At 39.1% G+C, this 22176-nt stretch overlaps 1 protein-coding gene across 1 annotated transcript in view; it reads right to left on the bottom strand.

Annotated features, from left to right (window-relative positions):
• COL25A1 (collagen type XXV alpha 1 chain) overlaps positions 1 to 22176 on the bottom strand; it is a 445780-nt gene that overhangs the window by 84723 nt on the left and 338881 nt on the right. The window contains exons 11-12 of the mRNA XM_087437749.1: positions 20108 to 20134; positions 18040 to 18084 (exon numbers count right to left, since the gene is read on the bottom strand). Of these exons, the coding sequence (XP_087293875.1) occupies positions 18040 to 18084; positions 20108 to 20134 (72 nt within the window). The remainder of the gene's footprint in view (positions 1 to 18039; positions 18085 to 20107; positions 20135 to 22176) is intronic.

Here is a 22176-nt window from a genome sequence, read left to right as displayed (position 1 = left end):
ATGAATATCTAGCATGGTGCTAGGCACACTGTAGGCATCAAATCAATATTTGTGGAATGAGTAAAAGACATCTAAAAATTTAAGACTTTCTTGATGGAGAACTTTTAAATGATTCCAGCTCAGGAAAATAAAGACTAAATCATTATGTTTATTAGACTTAATCAAACGAGCAAATCTAAATCTTGAAGAACACACACATCTTTGAAGACCTACTTAATTCATTTAGACACATTTGATGCAAAAGTAAGAATGGCTTTGATCTCTCTTTCCACTTTCACTGTAAAAATAATCAGCATAAACATTCAGACTTGTGGTTCTCATTGTCATGTGAGTGATAGACATTTGGAAAAAAGATGATGCCTATTAGACTAGAAAAATTTCCCATTTCAGAAAGATGATGGTGTATACCAGTATTTCTAGACTCCAAACCAACAATTGTTTTCCAAGGAGGAAAAGTCCCTTGAAGTGGTCAGAAGCAAAGAAAGCTACTCTGCATGGTGACTGTAGTTAAGAAGACTGTACTGTATATTTGAAAGTTGCTAAGAGAGTAATCTTAGAAGTTCTCATCATAAGGAAAGAAGAAATTGTAACTACGTGAGGTGATGCATGTTAACTAGACTTATTGTGGTAATCATTTCACAATATATACATATATCATATCATTATGCTGTACACCTAAAACTAATACAATGTTATATGTCAATTATATCCCAATAAAACTGGGGGGAAAAAAGAAAGATACTCTGGCTCTCAGTGCTTCCATGTGGCTCAAACTTATACCAACTAGAATTTCTTTTTCACATAAAAACATTCCCAAAGTCATTACTCTGTGCTTCAACTACTGGTAAGCTTTCTTCTTTCCACTGAGGGTTAAAAGAGTTGCTCCTTACTTGATTTTTTTTAAAAATAGACTTTATTTTTTAGAGCAGTTTTAGGTTCACAACAAACAGTTTACTTTTAAGAATGTTTTCTAAGTCACCTGCAGGGCAGGAACCGTGCCATTTCTATATTTGTACTCTCAGCTTCAAGAACATCTACATTAGTAATAATAGTAACATTTCCTAGGTGCCAGGACTTTTACATCCATTCACTCACTAACTTCTCATAAATTTCTACGAGGTAAGTACTATCTTTATCTCTATGCAATAGATAAAGAAACAAAGGCACAGAGAGCTAAAGTGACTTTTCCAGATTTACACAACCCTAGCCAAGATCTGAACTCTCATGATCTGGCTTAAGAGGTTGTGCTTTTAACAGTATGATGCATTGCTGAATGAATGAATGGATGCATCTAGAAATTGGGAGAGAGTCAATGATGAATATTACTGTGGCTCTCATTATCATTTTGTTTATACTCCCCATTTATAAAAGACCTCCCAGAATGTATAGAAACCTGAATTAAATATAACTTATATAAAGATGATTTTTGTACATCTACCAGATAAACTAAGCAATGTGAAGCTAATGTGTCTTTCCAGAAGAGCAAAAAATATTTTACTATTATACTGGATTATCACAATTGCTAAAGTCTTAACTCCCAGGAAGAAACTCTGCTTCCTATACACAGTTGCACTATAACATACATAACTCTTACACTTTCCTTGGTAAAATGGCAAAAATGTTGACTTAGAATAATGATAGCCATTATAGGAAAATTTGGATATGCCATTTGTACATAATAACGAGTAAGAACTTGAGGGTCCAGCCCCGTGACGTAGCAGTTAAGTGAGCGCTCCGCTGCTGGCGGCCCGGGTTCGGATCCCAGGTGTGCTCCAAGGCACCGCTTGTCAGGCCATGCTGTGGTGGTGTCCCATATAAAGAGGAGGAAGATGGGCACAGATGTTAGCCCAGGACCAAGTCTTCCTCAGCAAAAAGAGAAGGATTGGCATGGATGTTAGCTCAGGGCTGATCTTCCTCACAAAAAAAAAAAAAAAAAGTAAGAACTTGGAAATAGAATATACCCTGAAAGAGGACTATCATTTACTCTGCAACCAGAAAAAGAGCTATCGAGCCTGCTTTCTTCAAAGACTCTACAACAGGACACGCCAATATCATAACTCATGGGCTAATGCAGACAAGAGATGCTGCCAGGGAACAATACAAACTTTGTTTAGACTTCCAAAGAATAACCATGGTAGCCAGAATAATAACAAAAAAAAAAAATGGTTTAGCCCCTGGATTTGGACAAAATACATGCTGAGATTTTGAAGCAAAGAAGAGAAATGCCGCGTAGGTATCTGCATAACATCCTCCTTAATATATGAACATCGAGGGACTAAACCTGATCCCTATTTTTCTTTGATTTTATATATTGTTAAAATAATCTTTTAACATAAAAGGAAACAAAAAAATTGCACCCATATTCCCATCCCTCCATAATAATTGTTTCATTTTGTCCTATTTCCTTCTAGTCTTTTTTATTTATGCTTACATATTCTCAAGAAATTGTTAGTTTATTACATAGTTTGACATTCTGATTTTTTGTAGTTTTATACCACACATTTGTTTTCCACAGTCTTCTTGATTGTCTCATGAATAGTTTGATTATCATCCATCAAAGTCAGATGGGATAATCCGTCTAATCTGTCCCAATTGTTCAATACTTAGGCTGTTTCCAATTTTTGCTATTAAAGATAAACTAAAATAAACACCTCTGTAAATATTTCTAAATTGCTTTCCAAGGGCGTTCTGAGTTTTATCTGCTTTTATAGGCACCCACTCTGTGTTACTTTTTCACAACTTTATCAGCATTGGATACATAATTTCAATTATTTTTGCAGCTATTTTAATAAGCACAGACAAGATTTTACTGTTGCTCAGTTTTACATTTATCACTTGTAAGGTTAAGTATTTTTTCATGTGTTTATAATTTAAAATAGGTATCTCACAAAACTTTAAAGCTAAAGAGTGAATAAAGCTGTTTCCTGAATGAATCAAGGGAGGACGAAGGGACGGAAAAATGACTCACAGCATTTTAAATGTTTAATAAGTTATATCAAGAAAAATATATTCAAACTTAGATTGGGAGGCTATGGAGCATTCTGCCAGTGTCCAAACCTAGTTTCCTAGGTTGTGTGAAGGGAACATTAAAGACAAAATGCTATGCAACTCTGAGTACTCAGGCCAAGCTCTGGGGTTCTGGAAGGCGATAATTCATTCAACTAACACTTAGTGAAAATTTACTCTATGTTCTACTCTGGGCTGAGTGTTTTGTGGGATACCAAGAGGGAACAGATATGACAGGCGCCTGTGGCCAAAGAGCTTATTTTTGAGAGAGAAAAAAGATATTCACATAAATAACTTAAGATCTGTTTGAGATCATGGAACATTTTTTTTTGAGCAAAGTTTTCTTACACTTCATGAAGTAAAGAGGCATAATAAATAGAAATCAAAGGAAATCTTAATGAAGAATGAACCATATGTCATACAGTGTATTAACATTTTTTGGTATGTGAGGACAAAATATTACTATCATGAGGCCTCTTCAAATAAAGTTACAATGATATTATATTACTACATAATGTGGTAAAAAATGTACATATACAGCAACATCAGGAAAGTACAGACAAAAAATGAGAATTAAGTTTTGTGTATGTGTGGAGAGCTATTCTCGTGTTTGTTGGATAATCTATCCATCTATTTCTGAATGTATCTCATATTCACAAGTACTGAGGACATTCCAAAGATAGTGATAAAGAAAAACAGCAGCTAACATCTTAACTACAGGTAGATGGATAGGGTTTTCTATACTATACTTTAAGTTCTAAGGCTATTTCCAGTGTATTACTCCCAAATGACAATTTGCGTATTTAAGCTAAAAATAAGTTGGACTGACTTTTAAGAAGGATGGCTCGCTGCTTGCTTGCTTTTTAAAACCAAATACTCTTTAGAACTCTAATGTAAAACATAACTTAAGGCTTTTAAAATTATTTCAGTTACTGCTATTCAGGGGCAACTTGAAAGAATACTTAAAGATAGAAAGGAATGCAGTTTTCTTACAAAATTGAGTGCTAAAGGAAAACAGGTCATTTAGCAGTAATATTGCTTGCCATCACTTCAATCACAATTGTTTTCCATTCTGGCAATGGGAATTTAAAATGAGTTATAGCTTTAAGTTTTTAGCATAACATAATTTTACATTCAACTTGTCAAAATAGATTTGTTTCCATTAAGTACTGCATTTTCAGAAAGAACTCATCTAAATGGAAGAGGAAAATAGCTACAAGGAACGTGGAGCAGCGGTGGATGGAAAGAGCGATATTCAGTATAACATGGCATCAGTCTTACAGTTGTTCTGTCTCTGGAGTTGATGGTGTTGGTGCATATGTGCAATAAACAAAGACTAAACATGGGCAGTGTTGGTCACTGATGGTTCTCTAAACATTGGATGTTCTGGGCCTCTCTTCCTGACAGTGATAGCACATAGAAGGAGCTCCCAGCTTGGGTGGTGAGCAGGACCAGCCTATAGTCATTCTCCCCTTCGCAGACAGTCATGGTGGGGAGGGGCTGCCCCTTTCTAAGGCTCAGGGCCGCAGGGTTTTGGCAGCAATTGGGGAGAGAACTTGGTAGAGAAGGATTCTTTGAAAGCAGTGAGGCACCCAACAGGGGCTTCCAGATATAACTGTTTAGAGCAGAGGCAGGAAAATGGGGTTCTGCTCTCCATTCCTATTTGCTCTCTCTCTAGTTTAGTTTAGTTTTCCACACTAGTCCCCTAATGGCAAATGAGTATGCACATGAACTTAGGTGAAGGCAGGAGGTACAAAATGACCAACATATTTGACCTTGAAATTTACAGAAATGTAGTACTTTACCAAACACAACAATATAAAATAAGAATTCTAGCCCAACCTTCAAGTGTTATTAATGCTCTAGATAAACCCTTGTCTTTTTTTTATGAAGATTTTATTTTATTTATTTTATTTATTTATTTTTTTATTTTTTTCCCCCAAAGCTCCAGTAAATAGTTGTATGTCATAGTTGCACAGCCTTCTAGTTGCTGTATGTGAGATGCGGCCTCAGCATGGCTGGAGAAGCAGTGCGTCGGTGCGCGCCCGGGACCGGAACCCGGGCCGCCAGCAGCGGAGCGCACGCACTTAACCGCTAAGCCACGGGGCCGGCCCCAACCCTTGTCTTTTTGTACTCCCGCATATTTCTGGGAACTCCCAGGGATACACAGCCCCAGTCTAAGAAGTTTGACTTAAGGGAGACCCAGTTTACACTAATAATATCACAGTTTTAGCTCTGCTATCTTTTTAATAAGTCTGTGTGGGTTGCCTGGCTGAACCATTCATTCCTGGAAACAGTTTTTTCTATATATGTTATCTATTTGTATTTGAAATCTAAACACCACCCACTTGCATATTGGAGATTGTCAATCACTGCATTTAATAAGAAGAAAAATCTTTGGTGGCATTATAGTTAAAACAGACATATTTAGAACTCTGTAACCTGGTACTAAATAGCACAAAGGAAAAGGACAAGTTGGAATAAAAAACCAAAAATGCAGCCACAGCCATAATGAAATCAGAGTAGTCCATATTAGATTCTTACACTGAGTAAATAAATTGAATGACCATAAAATTGGTAATTTACTTGTTGTTGGCTATATATATCATTTTAAAGATGTCTAGCCCCAATGTATTTAAAATCTAAATGGAAAAATGCTCTCAATCCCACATTATTTGATCCAATTTGTTCCCTGGACAATTTTCCCTCTTCTTTTTTCAGTCTGGAACTGCCGACCCTTGTTCCCATGCCATAAAGACTGTGATGTGGGCTAAACCTCACAAATGAGTGGAGTTGAAACCTGTGTTGTACAAATGGTACCACTGGCCACATGTGGCTGCTAAGCATTGGTGATGTGGCTGGTCTTGAGACGTGATGTAAGTGTAAAATACAACTTTGAAGACTTGGTAGGAAAAGAAAAGAATGTAAAATATCTCATTAATGTGTATATTATTAATCTTGAAATATTAATTTATATGATGTTAAAAAGGTAGTTGTAGAGATATTGAGTTACATAAAATGTATTATTAAATTTAATATTTCTTGCTTCTTTTTACTGTCTTTAATGTGGCTACCAAAAAATTCAAATTTACATATGTGGCTTGTCTTTGGGGTTTGCATTATATTTCTATTAAACAGTATTGATTTAAACTATAAAATGCTTTAATTATTACAAGATGTGATGAACCAAAAGCCTTTAAGAGCAGGGAAGGAGCACAATCAGTATTCAAGCAAGCCAATACACAGTGAGCCTTCAGAATGAAGACTCCACCGGATGGGGTTAGAACCCGCCACAGAACTCTGCCAAGATGGGGGAGCGTGTGTGGGTTCAAGAGCAGAGGAGAGCTCTGGAGCAGAGGCTGCTGCAGGGTCAGGGAGGGCAAGGCCTGTGTGTGATGTGTCACAGCCACAGGCAGCCTCCACTCAGTCTATGCAGCCGGCCAGGGGTTCACCTCCTAACCCACCTTCTTGCCACCCGTCCGCCCCAACATTCTCCTAAGAACAAGTCGGGCATATTGCTTCTTCACTCAGTGCTCTCCAAGGCATCCCATCACACTCAGAACAGGAGGCAAAATCCCTACAAGGGTCTCCTGGTTGGTCTGGCGTCTGCTGCTTCTCTGACCTCACCTTCTGCTCCTCCCTCTCACTCACTTCAGCCACATCACCTCTTTGTTTCAAGAGGCTAAGCAGGAGCCAGGCCAGGCCTTTGCACTTGGGGTTCCCTCTCGTGGACTACCTTCCCTCAGATACCCAGGGATTTCCTCTCTTACCTTCTCTGGCCTTGGCTCAAATGTCCCCCATTAGAGGGTTGCCCCGAATCCCCACCACCACACCACCACCCGCACCACCACATCATCACCACCCACGTCACCCACACCACCCACACCACCCCTCACACCACCACACCACCCACACCACCACATCATCACCACCCACGTCACCCACACCACCACACCATCACCACCCACACCACACCATCACCACCCACACCACCATACCACCACCACCAGACCATCACCACCACACCATCACCACCCACGTCACCCACACCACCACACCATCACCACCCACACCACCAGCACCCACGTCACCCACACCACCACACCATCACCACCCACACCACCATACCACCACCACCAGACCATCACCACCCACGTCACCCACACCACCACACCATCACCACCCACGTCACCCACACCACCACACCATCACCACCCACACCACCACACCATCACCACCCACACCACCATACCACCACCACCACACCATCACCACACCACCACACCACCACTCCACCACCCACAGTACCACACCATCACCACCCACACCACACTATCACCACCCACACCATCACCACCAGACCACTCACTCTACCACACTACCACTTCCTGCACCCATTATCTTACTTTATTTACTCTATTGCACTAATTACCACCTAAGATATAATTTTTTGTTCTTTTCTTTCTCTCCCACTAGGACTGTCAGATTTGAGAAATAATTTTTTAGTTATGTATATCCCAAATACTGAATGGGACATAGTCATATTACAAATTATGCATTGTTACAAATTATGCGTTGTTTATCTGAAATTCAAATTTAATTGGGCATCCTCGATTTTATTTGGTGACTCTATTTCCCACTGCACCCCCCACTACCACTAGAAAATGAACTTTGTCTATTTTTTTATTAGTCTTTCCACAGCGCCTAGAAACTGCCCCTTACATTTAATAATTGTTCAAGAAAGAATGAGTACAAGAGAGGCAAATCCATTAAACCCACAGGAAGATGGGAAGCTCCTAGAGCCCTTTCTCTACTGGGAAACTGGAAAAGACCTATAACTGTGGTGGCAGGAGATGGCTTTTTGTCTGAGCTATAGCAGGATGCAGGAAAAAGATGGGAGAGATGCTAACCCAGCAGTGACACCTCCAAGTCACACTCAGGTCCCTCTGTCCCATTACAGGAAGGGCACGGGGTAAGAGTGAGGGGTGGAAGTGAGTGCAGGAGGAGTCCGGGGAAGGCAGGCTGCCAGGAATGAGCTTCCAGGGAAGCCCCTGAGCCCCTCCAGGACCCTGTCGGCGGGGCGTGGCTGCCTAGAGGACTACGGCCCCAACAATTCCCACTATGGACACAGAGACTGGGCCATTGTCAATATTTCCATATATTCGGTTGTCTCCTCTCCTCCGTCTGTCCTTCCCTCACCCCACCTCACCACCTTCAGGTGCAAGGCGAGTAGTAGCCGGGGCAATGCTGGCTGTATAAATTATCATGTCTTCTGAAGTTCCCCCAAGACCCTTTCACAATTTACACAAGTGTCATCATTTACCTCATGAACTCACTCTAACATCTGCTTTTCCCTAAGCAGAAGCACTCACAAAACAGTGAAATATTTTTAGTTGAAAGGAGCTAAGCAGGTCATTCTCAACAGATGAAGAAACACATTCAGGGGGCGGAAGTAACTTTTCCAGAGGCAAACAGCGGCGAAGAGGCAGACGTGAGGTTAGAGCCCAGGCCTTCCGACTCTCCACCCTGTGTTCCTTCTGAGTAACTTGTGTCTAATAGCTCATTCATTTTTATGTTCCTTTTCTCTTTAATTTTAGCCTCAAACAGGAAAGTGGCCTCGAAGCCTCCAGTCTCAGCCCAGGTTTTCCACTTCTGGTCCTGCGACATAGAGCAAATTGTTGAGCTTCTGCGGGCTCAGCTCTTATTCTATGCAGTGTGTGTGCATAGATTAAATGCTTGCTTTCTCCCAGCTCTAAAAGATTAAGATTTAGTTTTATTATTATTTGTTGTTGTTGGATTGTTGTTGTTGGACTAACGATGTCACAGGTGGCTCCTTATTCCTCAGACGTCTGATTAAACTTGGCTAGAGTCTCACTTTCACAGGTCGTGGAGGTCTAAGGGCTGCTCGCTGGGCCCCTCCGCTCGAGGTATTGTGTCTGCGTGTGTGATCTCTGTTCTGCCCCAGACCAGCTCAGACGGGTCAGGCCGTTCTTCACCAGCTACCTCAAGTGAGAAGTCTAGTCTCCTCGGGCCTTTTGTGAGCCCAGGATTGAATCCTGGTGTTCTTGGGAGGGTGTCACATCACAGAGCATGCAGTCTGTCTTCTCTTTTCTCCTCCTTGCCCCTCACCTTCCTCCCTCCTTCCCAGACCACCCACGGAATTCAGTTTCAACCTCTCTTACGTGGAGCGATCCAGTCGTTTTTAGCTCCTACTTGCATACCCAACCCCTAGTTCTTTTTCTGTTTCTTTCCTGGAGGCAGTGGCTTTGTAACATAATGAAAGAAGCCTGGGCAGTCAGGTCTGGTTATGAGTAAGGGAACTGGCATCCCTGGAGGGGAGTTTTGTCCTCTTTATCCAAACAGCAGGCTCCCTCCCCAAAATTGGAATCTCTTCCTCTACATTGGTGATATGAATACTAATTAGTAGAAAAGCAGACAGGTCTATCAGCCAGGAACTTAATAAAAATATTCTGTTTCAGATAATTTACTGAAATGGGTCTTCAACTGATTAAAGTAATAACTAAACTAAGCCTAGTAACCAAACTTGCATTACGCTTTTTTTTTAAAGCACAAATGTCTAGAAATGTAAAGTAAGAAAACATGATAGTTGTATCAATCGTACTACAGTATGGACACTTTCAGAAATAAGTCTGCTGGTTAACATTCTTTATCTTAGTTTTCTGTACTGCTAATGTAAATAGAAATGTACAAAATATAATTTGACCAAAGAAATTCAAATGTAAGAGATAGGTAAGAATATAGTGGTCATAGAAAATAGCTAAGTTGAGTTTATTTGGGTGAGAGTTACACAAATGAGAAGAATTATCTGCCTTGAGCAGACCCCTAAATTTGAAGGGCTAGGTAGGAGTCCACATGGGTGACCCCCATCCCAATCCACCTGCTAATGTCCTCCCTTCTCTTTCCAGCCCCACTTCTATTACCCATCAGGGAGGGCCTTGGGGGTTGTGTGTGAGCTCCACTGCCTATAAGCTCTGCCCACAGCTCTCTACCAACGGCTGCTCCAAGGCCACCCACAGGTTTAGAGGTGCCCACACCAGCTGTGTGGTCCACCCTTGGGAATAATGACCTGGGAAAGTGGCCAAAACAGGCACTGGAAGCAGACTCAGGGCAGCTGAGGCAGGAATTCTTGGGTCCAGATCACCTGGGACATGGTCTAGAAGGAGGGAGACAGGGCTTTGAGCAGGCAGCTCTCCTTGGCCCTAAGGAGTCCTCAGCCCGTGGGGAGGGTCACACCACAAGGGGGACAAAGGAGGCCAGAAGAGGAGCACTGGTTGCCTGGGTCTATGGGAAACACTAGGCAGTATTTCCTCTGTAAACAACTTATGAAAGGTACAAAAGTCAGCCAAAACCAGCCAGAGAGCATGATGCCACATGCTCTACATCTCTTTTCTGTACATCAAAAAATTGTTCTCTGTGTGTACTCTGATGAAAAAAAAGATTAAGAACAAAGCCTTATGTTTTAGGGAAAAAAATATCCAAATGGATGAAGGGGGTAATGGAAGTGGGAGAGTCTGTTAGGACTGGGCTAAGGCAGACAGACCACAGTTGCTCAGCTCCCTGGCATTACATCAATCCCTTCTAAATTAGATAATCAGTGTTTTCTGCAACTTTCCCTGTTACTGGGGCTGCTGGAAAAGAAAGTGCAGTGGCAACAGCTTATTGGCATCTGACATCCCCTCACAAGGGATGGAGGGAGAGGCTGTGACCCGTGTGCATCCAATCACAGAGGGACTCAGAAGTTCTATCGGATGTTTGCAGAGAGACAAGCATCCATCTCTGGATGCAGGTAGGAAAGAATGAAGCCCCAGGCGTGATTGGCAGCCACCTTGCAGCCACGAGGAGAGCAGGAATTAGATGAAGGCGGCATCGTAGGAGACAGAGCCAAGAGATGAAAGAACCTGGGTTCTTCGTGATGAGGTTTAGCTGCCAGAGCACAGCGAAGCTGAAGGCTGCATCAGTGCCGGACGTTCCAGTTACATGACCAATAAACACCTCCATTTTAAAGACTGTGCTCTTGATAATATATCCATTTCTGAAGTTTAAAGACCCAGCTAATTTCCTCTTTCCTAAAGTACAGTTCTCAATAACAAATCTCTGTATAGTTTGCATGATAAATTATTCTTTTCCCTTGGGAAGAGAATGTGCCTAATTATTAACAGGAATGGTAAATGGTTCTGTCCAGCTGGAAGAATTTTCAAGATCAGTGAAGAGGAGCAGAAAGAGACGATAACAGTCCTTACTCAATGTCGCTTACACCCAGGAGGTTTCCGAGTCATGGAGTTGTTAATGCCTCCAACTCAAAGAGGAAAACAGTCTATTCTGATTTAATAATGTCTTTTAATGAACAGTTACATTTATTATCTTTATTTTTTATGATTAAGCTTTGAGGTAAATATGATCATCCTCACTTGACAAATGAAGAAACTAAGGCTCAGAGAAGGTGAGTAACTTGTCTAGGGTCACACAAAGACTGCATAGCAGAGCTGGGATAGTCTGAACGTAAAATCCACACCCTTCACAGAGGGAGCAGAACTCTACCACAAGCACCTGGTGACCCTGGGTGAAACACTTATCCTTTCTGTGTCTCAGTTTCCTCATTAACAAAATGGAGATAAGACTAGCACCCACTTCCTAGGATTGCTGTGAGGAGTAAGTGAGCTGATATGCACACAACACTCAGGACAGTGCCTGACAGTAGATGCCGAAGAAATGTAATTACTATCGACCACACTCTTCTATTGCCTGCACTGGGTAGAGAAGACAGAAAAGAGGATCCTGAAGAAAACTCCATTTCTCATCAATTAACCCCACCAGTGCTATTTCACAGCACTATCCCCTTGGCAATGTGGCCTGATGTCAAATGAATGGAATTGGGTAAAGGCTAACCTGTTTTGATTGTCACAAAAAGTTACATTTCATTGAAGCCTTATTTTTAATATAAATTTCAAAATTGAGAGTATCATTTAGAGATCACAGCTAATGATACAAGAATAGGTTTTGTGCTAATATTGATTTAATATTTTAGTGGTCGTAAAATTGGAGAAAAAGAAGTCCATGATGAATACAAAACCCTATAGTGGTTACTAATACAGTGTTTTAGAAACAGCATTCTAAGACCACGGTTGTCCATGATTTAATTTGTTAAGTACTGCAACACAGTGATAGTTTCTCTTCCCCTTGCCAACTGCTGCCCATCTTTTAAGTCTCACCTGAAGTCACCTGTTCAGGGAAGCATCCTCGACCCTCTGCACCAGGCCAGGCTGCCCTGCACTTCTCTGCCACAGGATTTAACAGCACTGTAAATTAACAGATTTTTGGTATAACTGTTCATTTAACGGCCCTGTCTCTAATGAGGCTGGAAATTCCACGAGGGCAGAGACAGCTTCAACGTCAGTGATCAGGTGGTGCCTGGCACTTGGTAGTAAGGGCTGAATGGATGATCAAAGAAATCAATAAGCGAATCAATGGATACATTTAAGGGAAGTTTTTAAAAAAGCTTTCCCAGATTATGTATGCAATTTAATCAGATCTAGTAAATAAGTATTTTTGTGATACCCTCTATAAAATATAGTGTCTTTTCAATTAAAATGGAAAATAAGTGGACCTGCTGATGTCATAATTCATTCAAGCACATCTGCTTTGTTGTTCCTTTGTGACACCCTGTGAGCAGCTTCCTGTCTGCTCACATCCCTCTTCTTGTCAACCCTATTCCCTCAACTTTTCATTCTCCCCTCTCCCAATATTTTCATTTAGTAGAAAGATAACTGGTATCAAATTTTATAACAACAATGAAGTCAGGAGGAAAGTGGTTTTAAAAAACCTTATTATAATTGTTTTACTTCAAGCCAGCATTGAATTACCTCTTTCAATTAACTTTTTATTCCTCTCTAAAGGAACTTAAAATTAATTACATAAAGAATAGGAATATCATTTGTTCCACTTAACAAGTAAAATTGAATGAAAACCTCTTTAAGAGTAAGCTTGTATATAAAACCGAGAATGTATGAATCACACTCAGGGATGAAGTGATTGGACCATATGAAATATTTTGTATCAGGAAAATGATGATGTTTCTTTAAGAAGAAAGAACACATCCTATGATTATAGTTACTATAGTTCTTATAGTTATATAGAGAGAAAACAGTCATGTATTCTTGAATTCTAATGTACACGACTGCTAACTTTAAAAGATAGAAAAATTAATAAAAATAATTTAATTCTCAACTTTAACCCGCAAAAGGATTGAATTGCTATAAGACACTTCTCGAGAACAATTACTTAATCTGGAATCAGAAATCAATCACTTTATTTACTCCAAATATCTTTTCTTCAAGTCTAAAATCGAAAAGTCATACATGTATTAGGTAAGAGATCACTGGGTAAATTCTGCTACAGGAAATTTTAAGCTAACTAACCAGAAAACAAGCGGAACTATAACATAGTCAAATCCTTCAGGAATTTAATTCAGACGGTTTAATGATAAGAGTCAACATAGCCAAAGAAAACAGTGTATATTTCGTGATTACAGTAAGTGAATCAAGAATAAAAAATACTGAGTTCATTGTATAGCCCACTGTATAGATTTGAATAAATAGCTTGACCTTTGGAAGCCTGAAAGCCTCAATTTATCTGCTCTCTAAATATACTTATAATAAAAATGCCATTAGAAGCAGGCTGTGAGGATTAATGTCAGTGAAGAACTGTGAGACCCAGGGAGAAGAGATGAAAAGGAACTCTAAATATCAATAATGATGAACTAATTAAAATTTAATGTTACTTAAAAATCACATAGCTATCTGGGATAGATGCATAGATGATATACTAATAGTAACTTTTCATTTGTATTGTATTTTGAAGTTTTAAAAATAATAAATTCCAGAAAACACTTGAAAAATACATGAAACAAGATCATCTGATATTTATCTTTTGCTTTGGAAACAAGCCCTATGACTCTGGGGCATCAGAAATGTTCTTGCTTGCTTAGACAAAATAATTTGTTTTTAATCTTGAAAATATTTAACATTATTTTCCTAGTAACAGAGAGTCAAGGATGTGAACTAAAAGCTACACAAATGAGACTTTTAATGCGCCCTGTCCCTGTTCCCGGACCTCCTCCTCCATGGCATTTACACAGTGCTGGGCACTGACTGCTATCCAAATAACCTGCCATTATGATGATTTATTCTTATGGGTGCCAATTAACGTGAAAATGCGGAAAGAGTAGAAAAATAGAGGGTTCTAATAACACCTATTAAGAGCTGAGATTTTAAAACAAAAATCGTAGACACAATTTATTTTGTCAAAGGATTCTTCATTTAAAAAAATGGTTCTACCACAAAATTATTTCAAAAAGCCCCCAGTTCTCCAGTATATCTGAGAATAGGTTTAACCGACAAATATTCAGATATACATCTCTTCATGTATGTGTGTGTGTGCGTGTGTATGAGAGAGATAAAGAGAGAGAGAGAGAGGGAGAATGAATCATGAAGCACAAGTAAAATGTTAATTATACCTTTAAACAAGATCTATTCATGAGAATTACAAAAATTTTTGTGTCCAATATAATTAGCCAGAGAAGAAGAGGGCAAGGTTTCATATTTTCAGGTAGGACTTAAGCATGAGATCTGCATCAACTGCTTCTGCTGTTGGAAACAAGTCCAAATTATAGAAATAGCTTTCAGAATTGGGAACAGAGGATGCTAGAAGCTGGTTGAATTGGAAATGAGACATGGGTGACCTTTTGTGGGATCTCTTAGAGACCTAGAGATAAATTAGTACAGCCCCCTCTCTCATTTTTCAGATGAAGCCACCTTGAGACCAGAGAGAAAAAGGGTCTTTCAGAGGCTGCACGTGGGTTGGGAGAGCATAGAGCATCCAACTCCAGGACAGGGCTCTTGGGTGGGAGAGTGGAGAGAGCGCCAGGGGACAGAGAAACATCCTACCTTCTTGTGTAATTCTGTATATTCATTTTCTTCAGATCATGAATTCCACCGGCTTCTGCTCCCTGCTTGAGGGTAAGCCTAGGGTTGAAACTCTTCAGGTGTGATGACACTACTACAGATACTAGGTAACATTTATTGAGCACTTGTTACATTTCGTTCACTTTAGAGGCATTATCTAGTTACGGCTGCAAGGTCTGTATTTATATTTTACACCTGAGCCTTAGAAAAATTAAGTAACTTGCCCAAATGAGGACAAGGACTTGAGGCATTCTCTCTCTGACTGCAGAGTCTGCACCCTTTCCTCTGTACCACACCGCCTCCCACTTCTCACAGGAGGATGCTCAACAGCCCTTCATAGATTGTGATGACAGAAAGGGCTAGATTGGAGTTTAATGCCATGTTACTGCTTACGTAAGTCTTTTTTCCTAATACAATCTGAAGAAACGGAAGAGCATTACAAAAATAAGAAATATTCAGATTAGCAGTCAAGGTGACCAAGATTTAAAGGAAAATAGTGTAAAAAAAAAAAATGTCACCACTAAGTTTATTGGCCAAAGCCAATCACCAATTTTGTCAATCTGAATGGATGGAAAAGTTCCAGCAGAAAATATTTTCTTAAATAGTTTAGTTTTCTTCTGTATAAGAGAAAAATCTTATAAAATCTTTTTATTTTCTAGTTATTTGCTGTATTTCTGATGGCTTAGAAATCATATCCTTTCTTAACCATTTTCTGAAAACTATTTTCTAAGCATCAAAAGTACTTCTTTGGAAAAAGTGAAATTGAATGTGGAAAAAAACATTTTCTCAAGATAGCTTAAGGACATTTAGGTACTTTCTAAAAAAATTATGTCATTGTAAGCTCTCTTCTTAGAAAAACAAATTCTAGAGATCCAAGACACATTTCATATGCTCTAACTATAGAATTACTCTATTTCCAACCGCGTTTTTATTATCTAAATGACTTGCCATTTCAGTGAAGGCAACTTGTTTTTTGCACTTTATTTTCCTAAAGATGATACAGCAGATATTACAAATGTTAGATAATGACTAGAATTAACAGAAATTCCACATACAAAGTTTCAGGTTAAGTTCCATGGAGTAGGAAAACCAATCTTAAACTACATGATGGTGATACCTTCATAAAAGTGTGAAACCACTTAGCTTCCCCAGGCTTCACAGAAAACACTTTAAAATGCCACAAAGATGTATAACAAAACATAAAACTCCAAATATTAACTGTCTATTGCCTTGAAATATAATTTAAACTTGGTGACTATGACAAGAAAATGTCACATTCCTTTCTCTTGCTAAGGAAATTGCATATTTCCTTTGCAAAAATAAAGAATATGTAGTCTTCAGAAACATACATATGACAGTTTTAAAGTTGTTTTGTTTCAGGTTAAAGGTTTCTATAAATTTTCATGACTGTCTTAAAGTTGAAAAAAGAAAAGAAGCCAAGAAGAAAAAGCAAAACACTAACCTTAGGCATCCAAGGTTTATTTTTCACCAATGTTAAAAACAACATTTATGTTCTATCCATATTTTATGCTTTCTAAATATTATCTTGATTTACATAATTTTCAAATCCATCTTAGAATGAATACATTTTCACATTTTTGCTTGTGTTTCCTTCCATGATCTGCAATATTCTGAACAGAAAGTTAATCTCTGTTTTCCAGGATTTGTGAAGCAAATGGATACACATTTACTAAACAGAAAACAGAGCTGTGGCATGGGCAGTTAACTAGTGAGGGGTGTGCAATGTTTGGTCTGTGGACTAAAGGACTAAAGGACACCACCAGCCACGGAGGAAAACATTAACTTCACCTGGGAATTCTGGAAACAGAAAGCCTCTTTTAAAACAATCAGATTTCCAGAATTTCACTAAAATGAAACGAAAGCAAAGTTTAATAGTAATATCCAACACTGCCATAAGGGCTTTATGTCTATCACTCATTTGATCCTCACTTTGACCCTGTTAGGTAGGAACTGCTGTTGTTTCCCTTTTACAGATCGAGGAAACTGAGGCCAGAGAATTTAAGGACTTGGCCAAAATTCGCAAGGCCCCTAAGTGTCAGACTCATGCTCTTAGCCACTCAGTAGGTTTTAAACTGGGATCGTTTATCTTTTATTAGAGAAGAAAAGACTGACAAGATAGAAAAGGTCACTAGGAGATCTATTCTGTCTGTAAAGGTTGGGCTCCTTAACGATTTCAGAATTCAATTCAGAGTGCACGGATTTAAAACCCTCTGGGAAGCCAAGCTGATGGGACACAGGATTTCAAAGGGCCAGTCCAAAAGCTCTGAGGGAGACAGGAAAGACCCTAGCTCAGCTCCCTGGCTCCTGGTGGACTGGCCCAGCTCACAGCTTTGTTAGCTGCCACCACGTCTTCCCTGGTCACTGCAGAGGTTCCAAATCAAGGACCAGTCAGGACTGTTGCGCACAGAACACCAGACCCACCTGCTAGATACTTTGCCCAACTGGTGAGTACATTACAGGAATAAAAGTATACTTGCACATGGATATGCCTATGCAGAGCTGTAGAGTTGGTTTTTTTTTACTTTTTTTTCCCTTATTATTAACAACACAATAAAAGTGTGCTACCAGAGAGCTTGGCAAGTCTATTTAACTCCTAATTTTGCTTAACAGGAAAAAGAGCTTGCTTCTGGATTCAGATTTCAACAGATTCCCTCTACAAGAATAACTTTTGTTAACAAAAGAAATAATACATATTACTTTTGTCACGATGAGGATAAGCTAGAGGTCATTTTGTTTATCACAATATTAAACACAGCATTTTGTCTACTCCATATATACTTATGAGAAAGATATAGTTGTATGTCATACATAACTTACCAAAATAAAATGGAAAATTTTCTGAGTTTCTGACTACATAATACATCTTTAAAAATTAAACTAATTTGATCATTTGCACCATAATCTCCCTCTATTTCAAAAGCATAGTGTTTTTATAAGCAAAAAAACTTATTATTAACATTACTGACTAGAATAACTTTGTGATTTTAATCCTCTCCAAATGATCAAAAATACTATATTCTATAGAACTCACCTTTTGCCCATTCATCCCTGGAATTCCAGGTGCTCCAACAGAACCCTAAGGAGACACATGATTAAATTACATTGATATCATAACCAAAAAATACTTCAATTCTAAATGTATATTGTACTAGTTATATCAGCCATAACTTTACCTTGCCACAACACGCCTGGGAGGCTGTGTTTTTCAGATCTTATCCACTGTTCGAATACACAATAATGTAGGCAGATTCATCAACCTTTCCCAGAAACTATGGGGTTAAATTTAACCGTGTTTCTAAACAGCCACTTAATCCCAATATGATTTTAAAGAAATCCACACCATAAATTGAGATCCATAGCTATCAGAAGGCCACATGGCTTTAAATTTGGGCGCTTTTAATAAATAAATAGGCCTACTTCCATCTGGAAAAAGCCCAGCAGTAACAGTAACTCTTGAATGTCATGAGTTTAAATACCATAAAACAAAAAGGGTAATTAAAATAACAACCATTTGTTACACAGTCAAATAAGGGACCCGTGCTGTAAACTCAAATTGGCTGTATTTGAAGCATTTCCCCCTGGACATTCAGTGAGTACATTTCAGCCACTAGAGCGTGAATACGTCTTCCAAAGTAGACAGAAAAGATGTTACAATGTTAAACACTGACTAGGAACAACACAACTTGCGTATATAATATATTAAGCGCGTATGTGCATGTGCACATGCGCACTGGGGTAATGCGAATGCTCGGACATGGCGGGGTGAGCTGAGAACAAGAGAGCCAGTTATTACCCGGAAAATCTGTGACATTTCACTGGATACAGAAACATAAACAAATGTTTTCAAATAGTGATGTCATTTCCCTCTGTACACTTCCCTTTTAGGCTCTGGAGAAACCATTTTTAAATAGAATGTGCTTATTCTTTGTCTAGGACTAGAAAATAGGTTTTTCTTGGTAGATGGATGATATTAAATTGCTTTAATAATCATGGAAAAAAGTTTTTTAAAAACAGTAATTGTAAATCTAAAACTTCTCTAAAAAATAAAGTCTATTAAAAATATAGTCATTATATGCAAAAAACATTGAGATGGCCAGTTCTTTAGTGCTTTCATGGTTATATTGAGTGGGTCATTAAAGGACTTCCTGAAGCCTGAGGCAGTAATTTTATCCTGGTCGCATGTGGATTAAGGTAGCTTTACAATTTCACACTATGCTTAATAGAGACATTATTGCGAAGGACAAAGTGTTCCTACACACAAGTTGTCTCACAACTTATTGGCTTTTGCTTGGTTTGTAGGATCATGTTTCAACAGATGCCACATGCCTAGTGCTTGGGGGATAAGAAGTCCCTATCTTTGATGGATTCCAAAGATAAAGAATAATCACTTTTCCACCTGTTGTAATACAATTGTTTTCTTTAGTTTTCTGCAGGTTAAATATCCTTTTTCTCCCCTGCAGTGGGGTGGGAGGTGCAATGGGGAATGGGGACTTAGTGATATTTTGTTGGCAAAGGGCCATCTACCTGCTATTGATATATTTACTACTGTGGTATTGATGCAATTTTAGAAGTGCTAGACCTTCTCCATCAGAATGTAATGATCAATTCTGATGACTGTGGATAATGTTGAAATGACAGTCAGGAAGCCCCTTTTCAGGTTACCTCAGCAAAGGAACACACTCATGGGCCACGGGAATACAGCCACCAAGCAACAAGTCCGTCTTTTGTTCCAGTCAGTTCTATGGTCATTTGTTCATCATACATTTGAGTCAGGCTATGCATTCAACTTGCACTGCCAAAGGACCCTGCACATTCTAAGTTTTGTCACAATGTTTTACCAGTTTTTAAATTAAAAATTCAATAACCTACAAGTTTGACAGACAGCTTAAAAAAAGAGTCTGCTCCGGATTTATTGGATTTTCTACAATGGAGTTGATTAGAAATCTAATGGCCCACGTTATATGATTATATTTTTAGAAAGCCGAATGCACAAACCAGACCGCTTCAGCATGGTTTACAGTAGCTAATTCCACTCCCATCTCAAGCTGGCCGTCAGGCAATGGAGGATAATTACTTCCACAGTATTGTTTATACTCTACCTTTTGTCCTGGAGGCCCCAGAGGACCCTAAACAAAGGAAAACAATCCAATTAACATAGTACCGTAACCATTTAAAGTCAAATGACCAATTAAAACTGGCCTATTCTGGAAGCTTCTCCGTGCTGAAATATGCTGATGTTTTGTACATCAAGGAAAATGAAAATTTTCGGTTGGAAGTACACAATGGGTCTTTTCTTCTCTCTTGTTCTCTTTTGAAGAACATTAAGCATATGCAGTAGGATTCTGATTTTTCCTTTAAAACAAGAAAGAAGCTTTGCTGTTCCAGCTCATCTGTTTCTTCAAATACCTGAAAATCTATCATCACATCAATCTCATTTAGAAGGCTGGAGATGTTGCTGCTAAAAGCAGTTTTTTGCAATGCAGTTCCCCAGCAAACCGACACATTCTGTGACTTCTGCACCTGAAAAACTCAGTCAGCGGATTTGCAGAGGAAATAATTGAATAGCATTACAGAGAAACATGTTTTGCTCTATTCTTCCTCTTATGAAATGTGGCTGATCAACCTGTACAAAAACTTGTTTACAAAGTAGTGGATGCCAAGGCCAATCATGGCATCTAGAGTATACTAGAAAAGGGAACAAAAGATGCTGTCAGCTGTCGTTTAAACTATGATACTTGGCGGGGGGGTGGAGGGAGGGATATAAAATTCAGGAAGATGAATGAGAATATTTACATAGAAAATGGAAATGTGGCAGTTCTGAGATTTAGCAGTTTTTCAACCACGAAGTCAGTGTTGGGATTCTGTTGGTTTTATTTAGAACAAGGCACAGCTTTGGGATGGTGGAAAAGAGCACAAAGAGATACAGCTATAATTCTGACTATTCATGTCTATTTTTAAATAAGAATATTAAGAACTTTTCTTCCAATTCTTTCAAAAATACTTTTAATTTTAGTATATTTTAACAAAGTTATAGATACTCTATCATTTCATGTAAAAAGTCCTTTATTCCATTACCCTTAACTATGACTAGCTTATTTTCTTTTTTTTTTTTTTTTTTTATTTATTTATTTTTTCCCCCCAAAGCCCCAGTAGATAGTTGTGTGTCATAGCTGCACATCCTTCTAGTTGCTGTATGTGGGACGCGGCCTCAGCATGGCCGGAGAAGCAGCGCGTCGGTGTGAGCCCGGGATCCGAACCCGGGTCGCCAGCAGTGGAGCGCACTCACTTAACCACCAAGCCACTGGGCCGGCCCAACTAGCTTATTTTCAATGTGTGACATTTCAGTTAATCAGCATCAGACATTCACACTCTGTAACATTAAATAAAGCACTAGAATGGTCATTAGAGGAAGAACTGGCCACACATTAAAAATACACAATGTTTAGGAACATTCAGAGAATCCGTTCCTCAGAAATTATTTTGTAATCCTTACAGGAAGACTAACAATTTCCTCATATAATCAGCTTTAGGTTATTGAAAGCGCACTGGGCAATATCACCTTTATAGATTCCTTTTTGATTTACTCAACCAACCAACATCTTAATGAGCTTGTTATCTGACACATCTGTGTGGTCATTCTCATCCATCTCACTCCTTCTATTTAAAATTGTCCCTGTTTTAGATTTTGCAGAGAACATAGAGGCTATGAGGTGAAAATTCCCCCAACATCGTGTCTCTCATCAATTCAAACCCATGTGGACCTCCTTCCTCTATCAGAGGAAGAAGAGGCTCTCCTCCTATCCAGGGAGAATGCTTCCAGTAGACTCTGGAATCCGTCTTTGCCTCTGCCCTCAGGGACCTTTCTCAATCCATTATCCCTGCATCATATCAGAGTCTTCTGCTCTCCACTAGCTCCTTCCCCTCAGCACATAAACAGGTTTAGTCATTTCCTCACTTGGGTAAATTGCTTGGGAAGTGAATGTTAATGCTAAGTAAAGGCAGAATTTGGAAGTTGTAGTGATAGGAGATCTGAGAGTGAAGGAAAGACTTGGGTTCCATCATTGTCTATGATGCCATTTTTCCAAGCGTCTCCAGAGTATTTCACTTCTTAAAATGTTGATGTTAGAAAGGAAATCATATAACAAAAAGTACATTAATTCAATGTTTA

This window comes from Ceratotherium simum, chromosome 12 (genome assembly GCF_057802395.1).
Source record: "Ceratotherium simum simum isolate JZ-2026a chromosome 12, ASM5780239v1, whole genome shotgun sequence".
NCBI classification, from domain to species: domain Eukaryota; kingdom Metazoa; phylum Chordata; class Mammalia; order Perissodactyla; family Rhinocerotidae; genus Ceratotherium; species Ceratotherium simum.
This window is presented reverse-complemented; position numbering and strand designations above follow the sequence as displayed.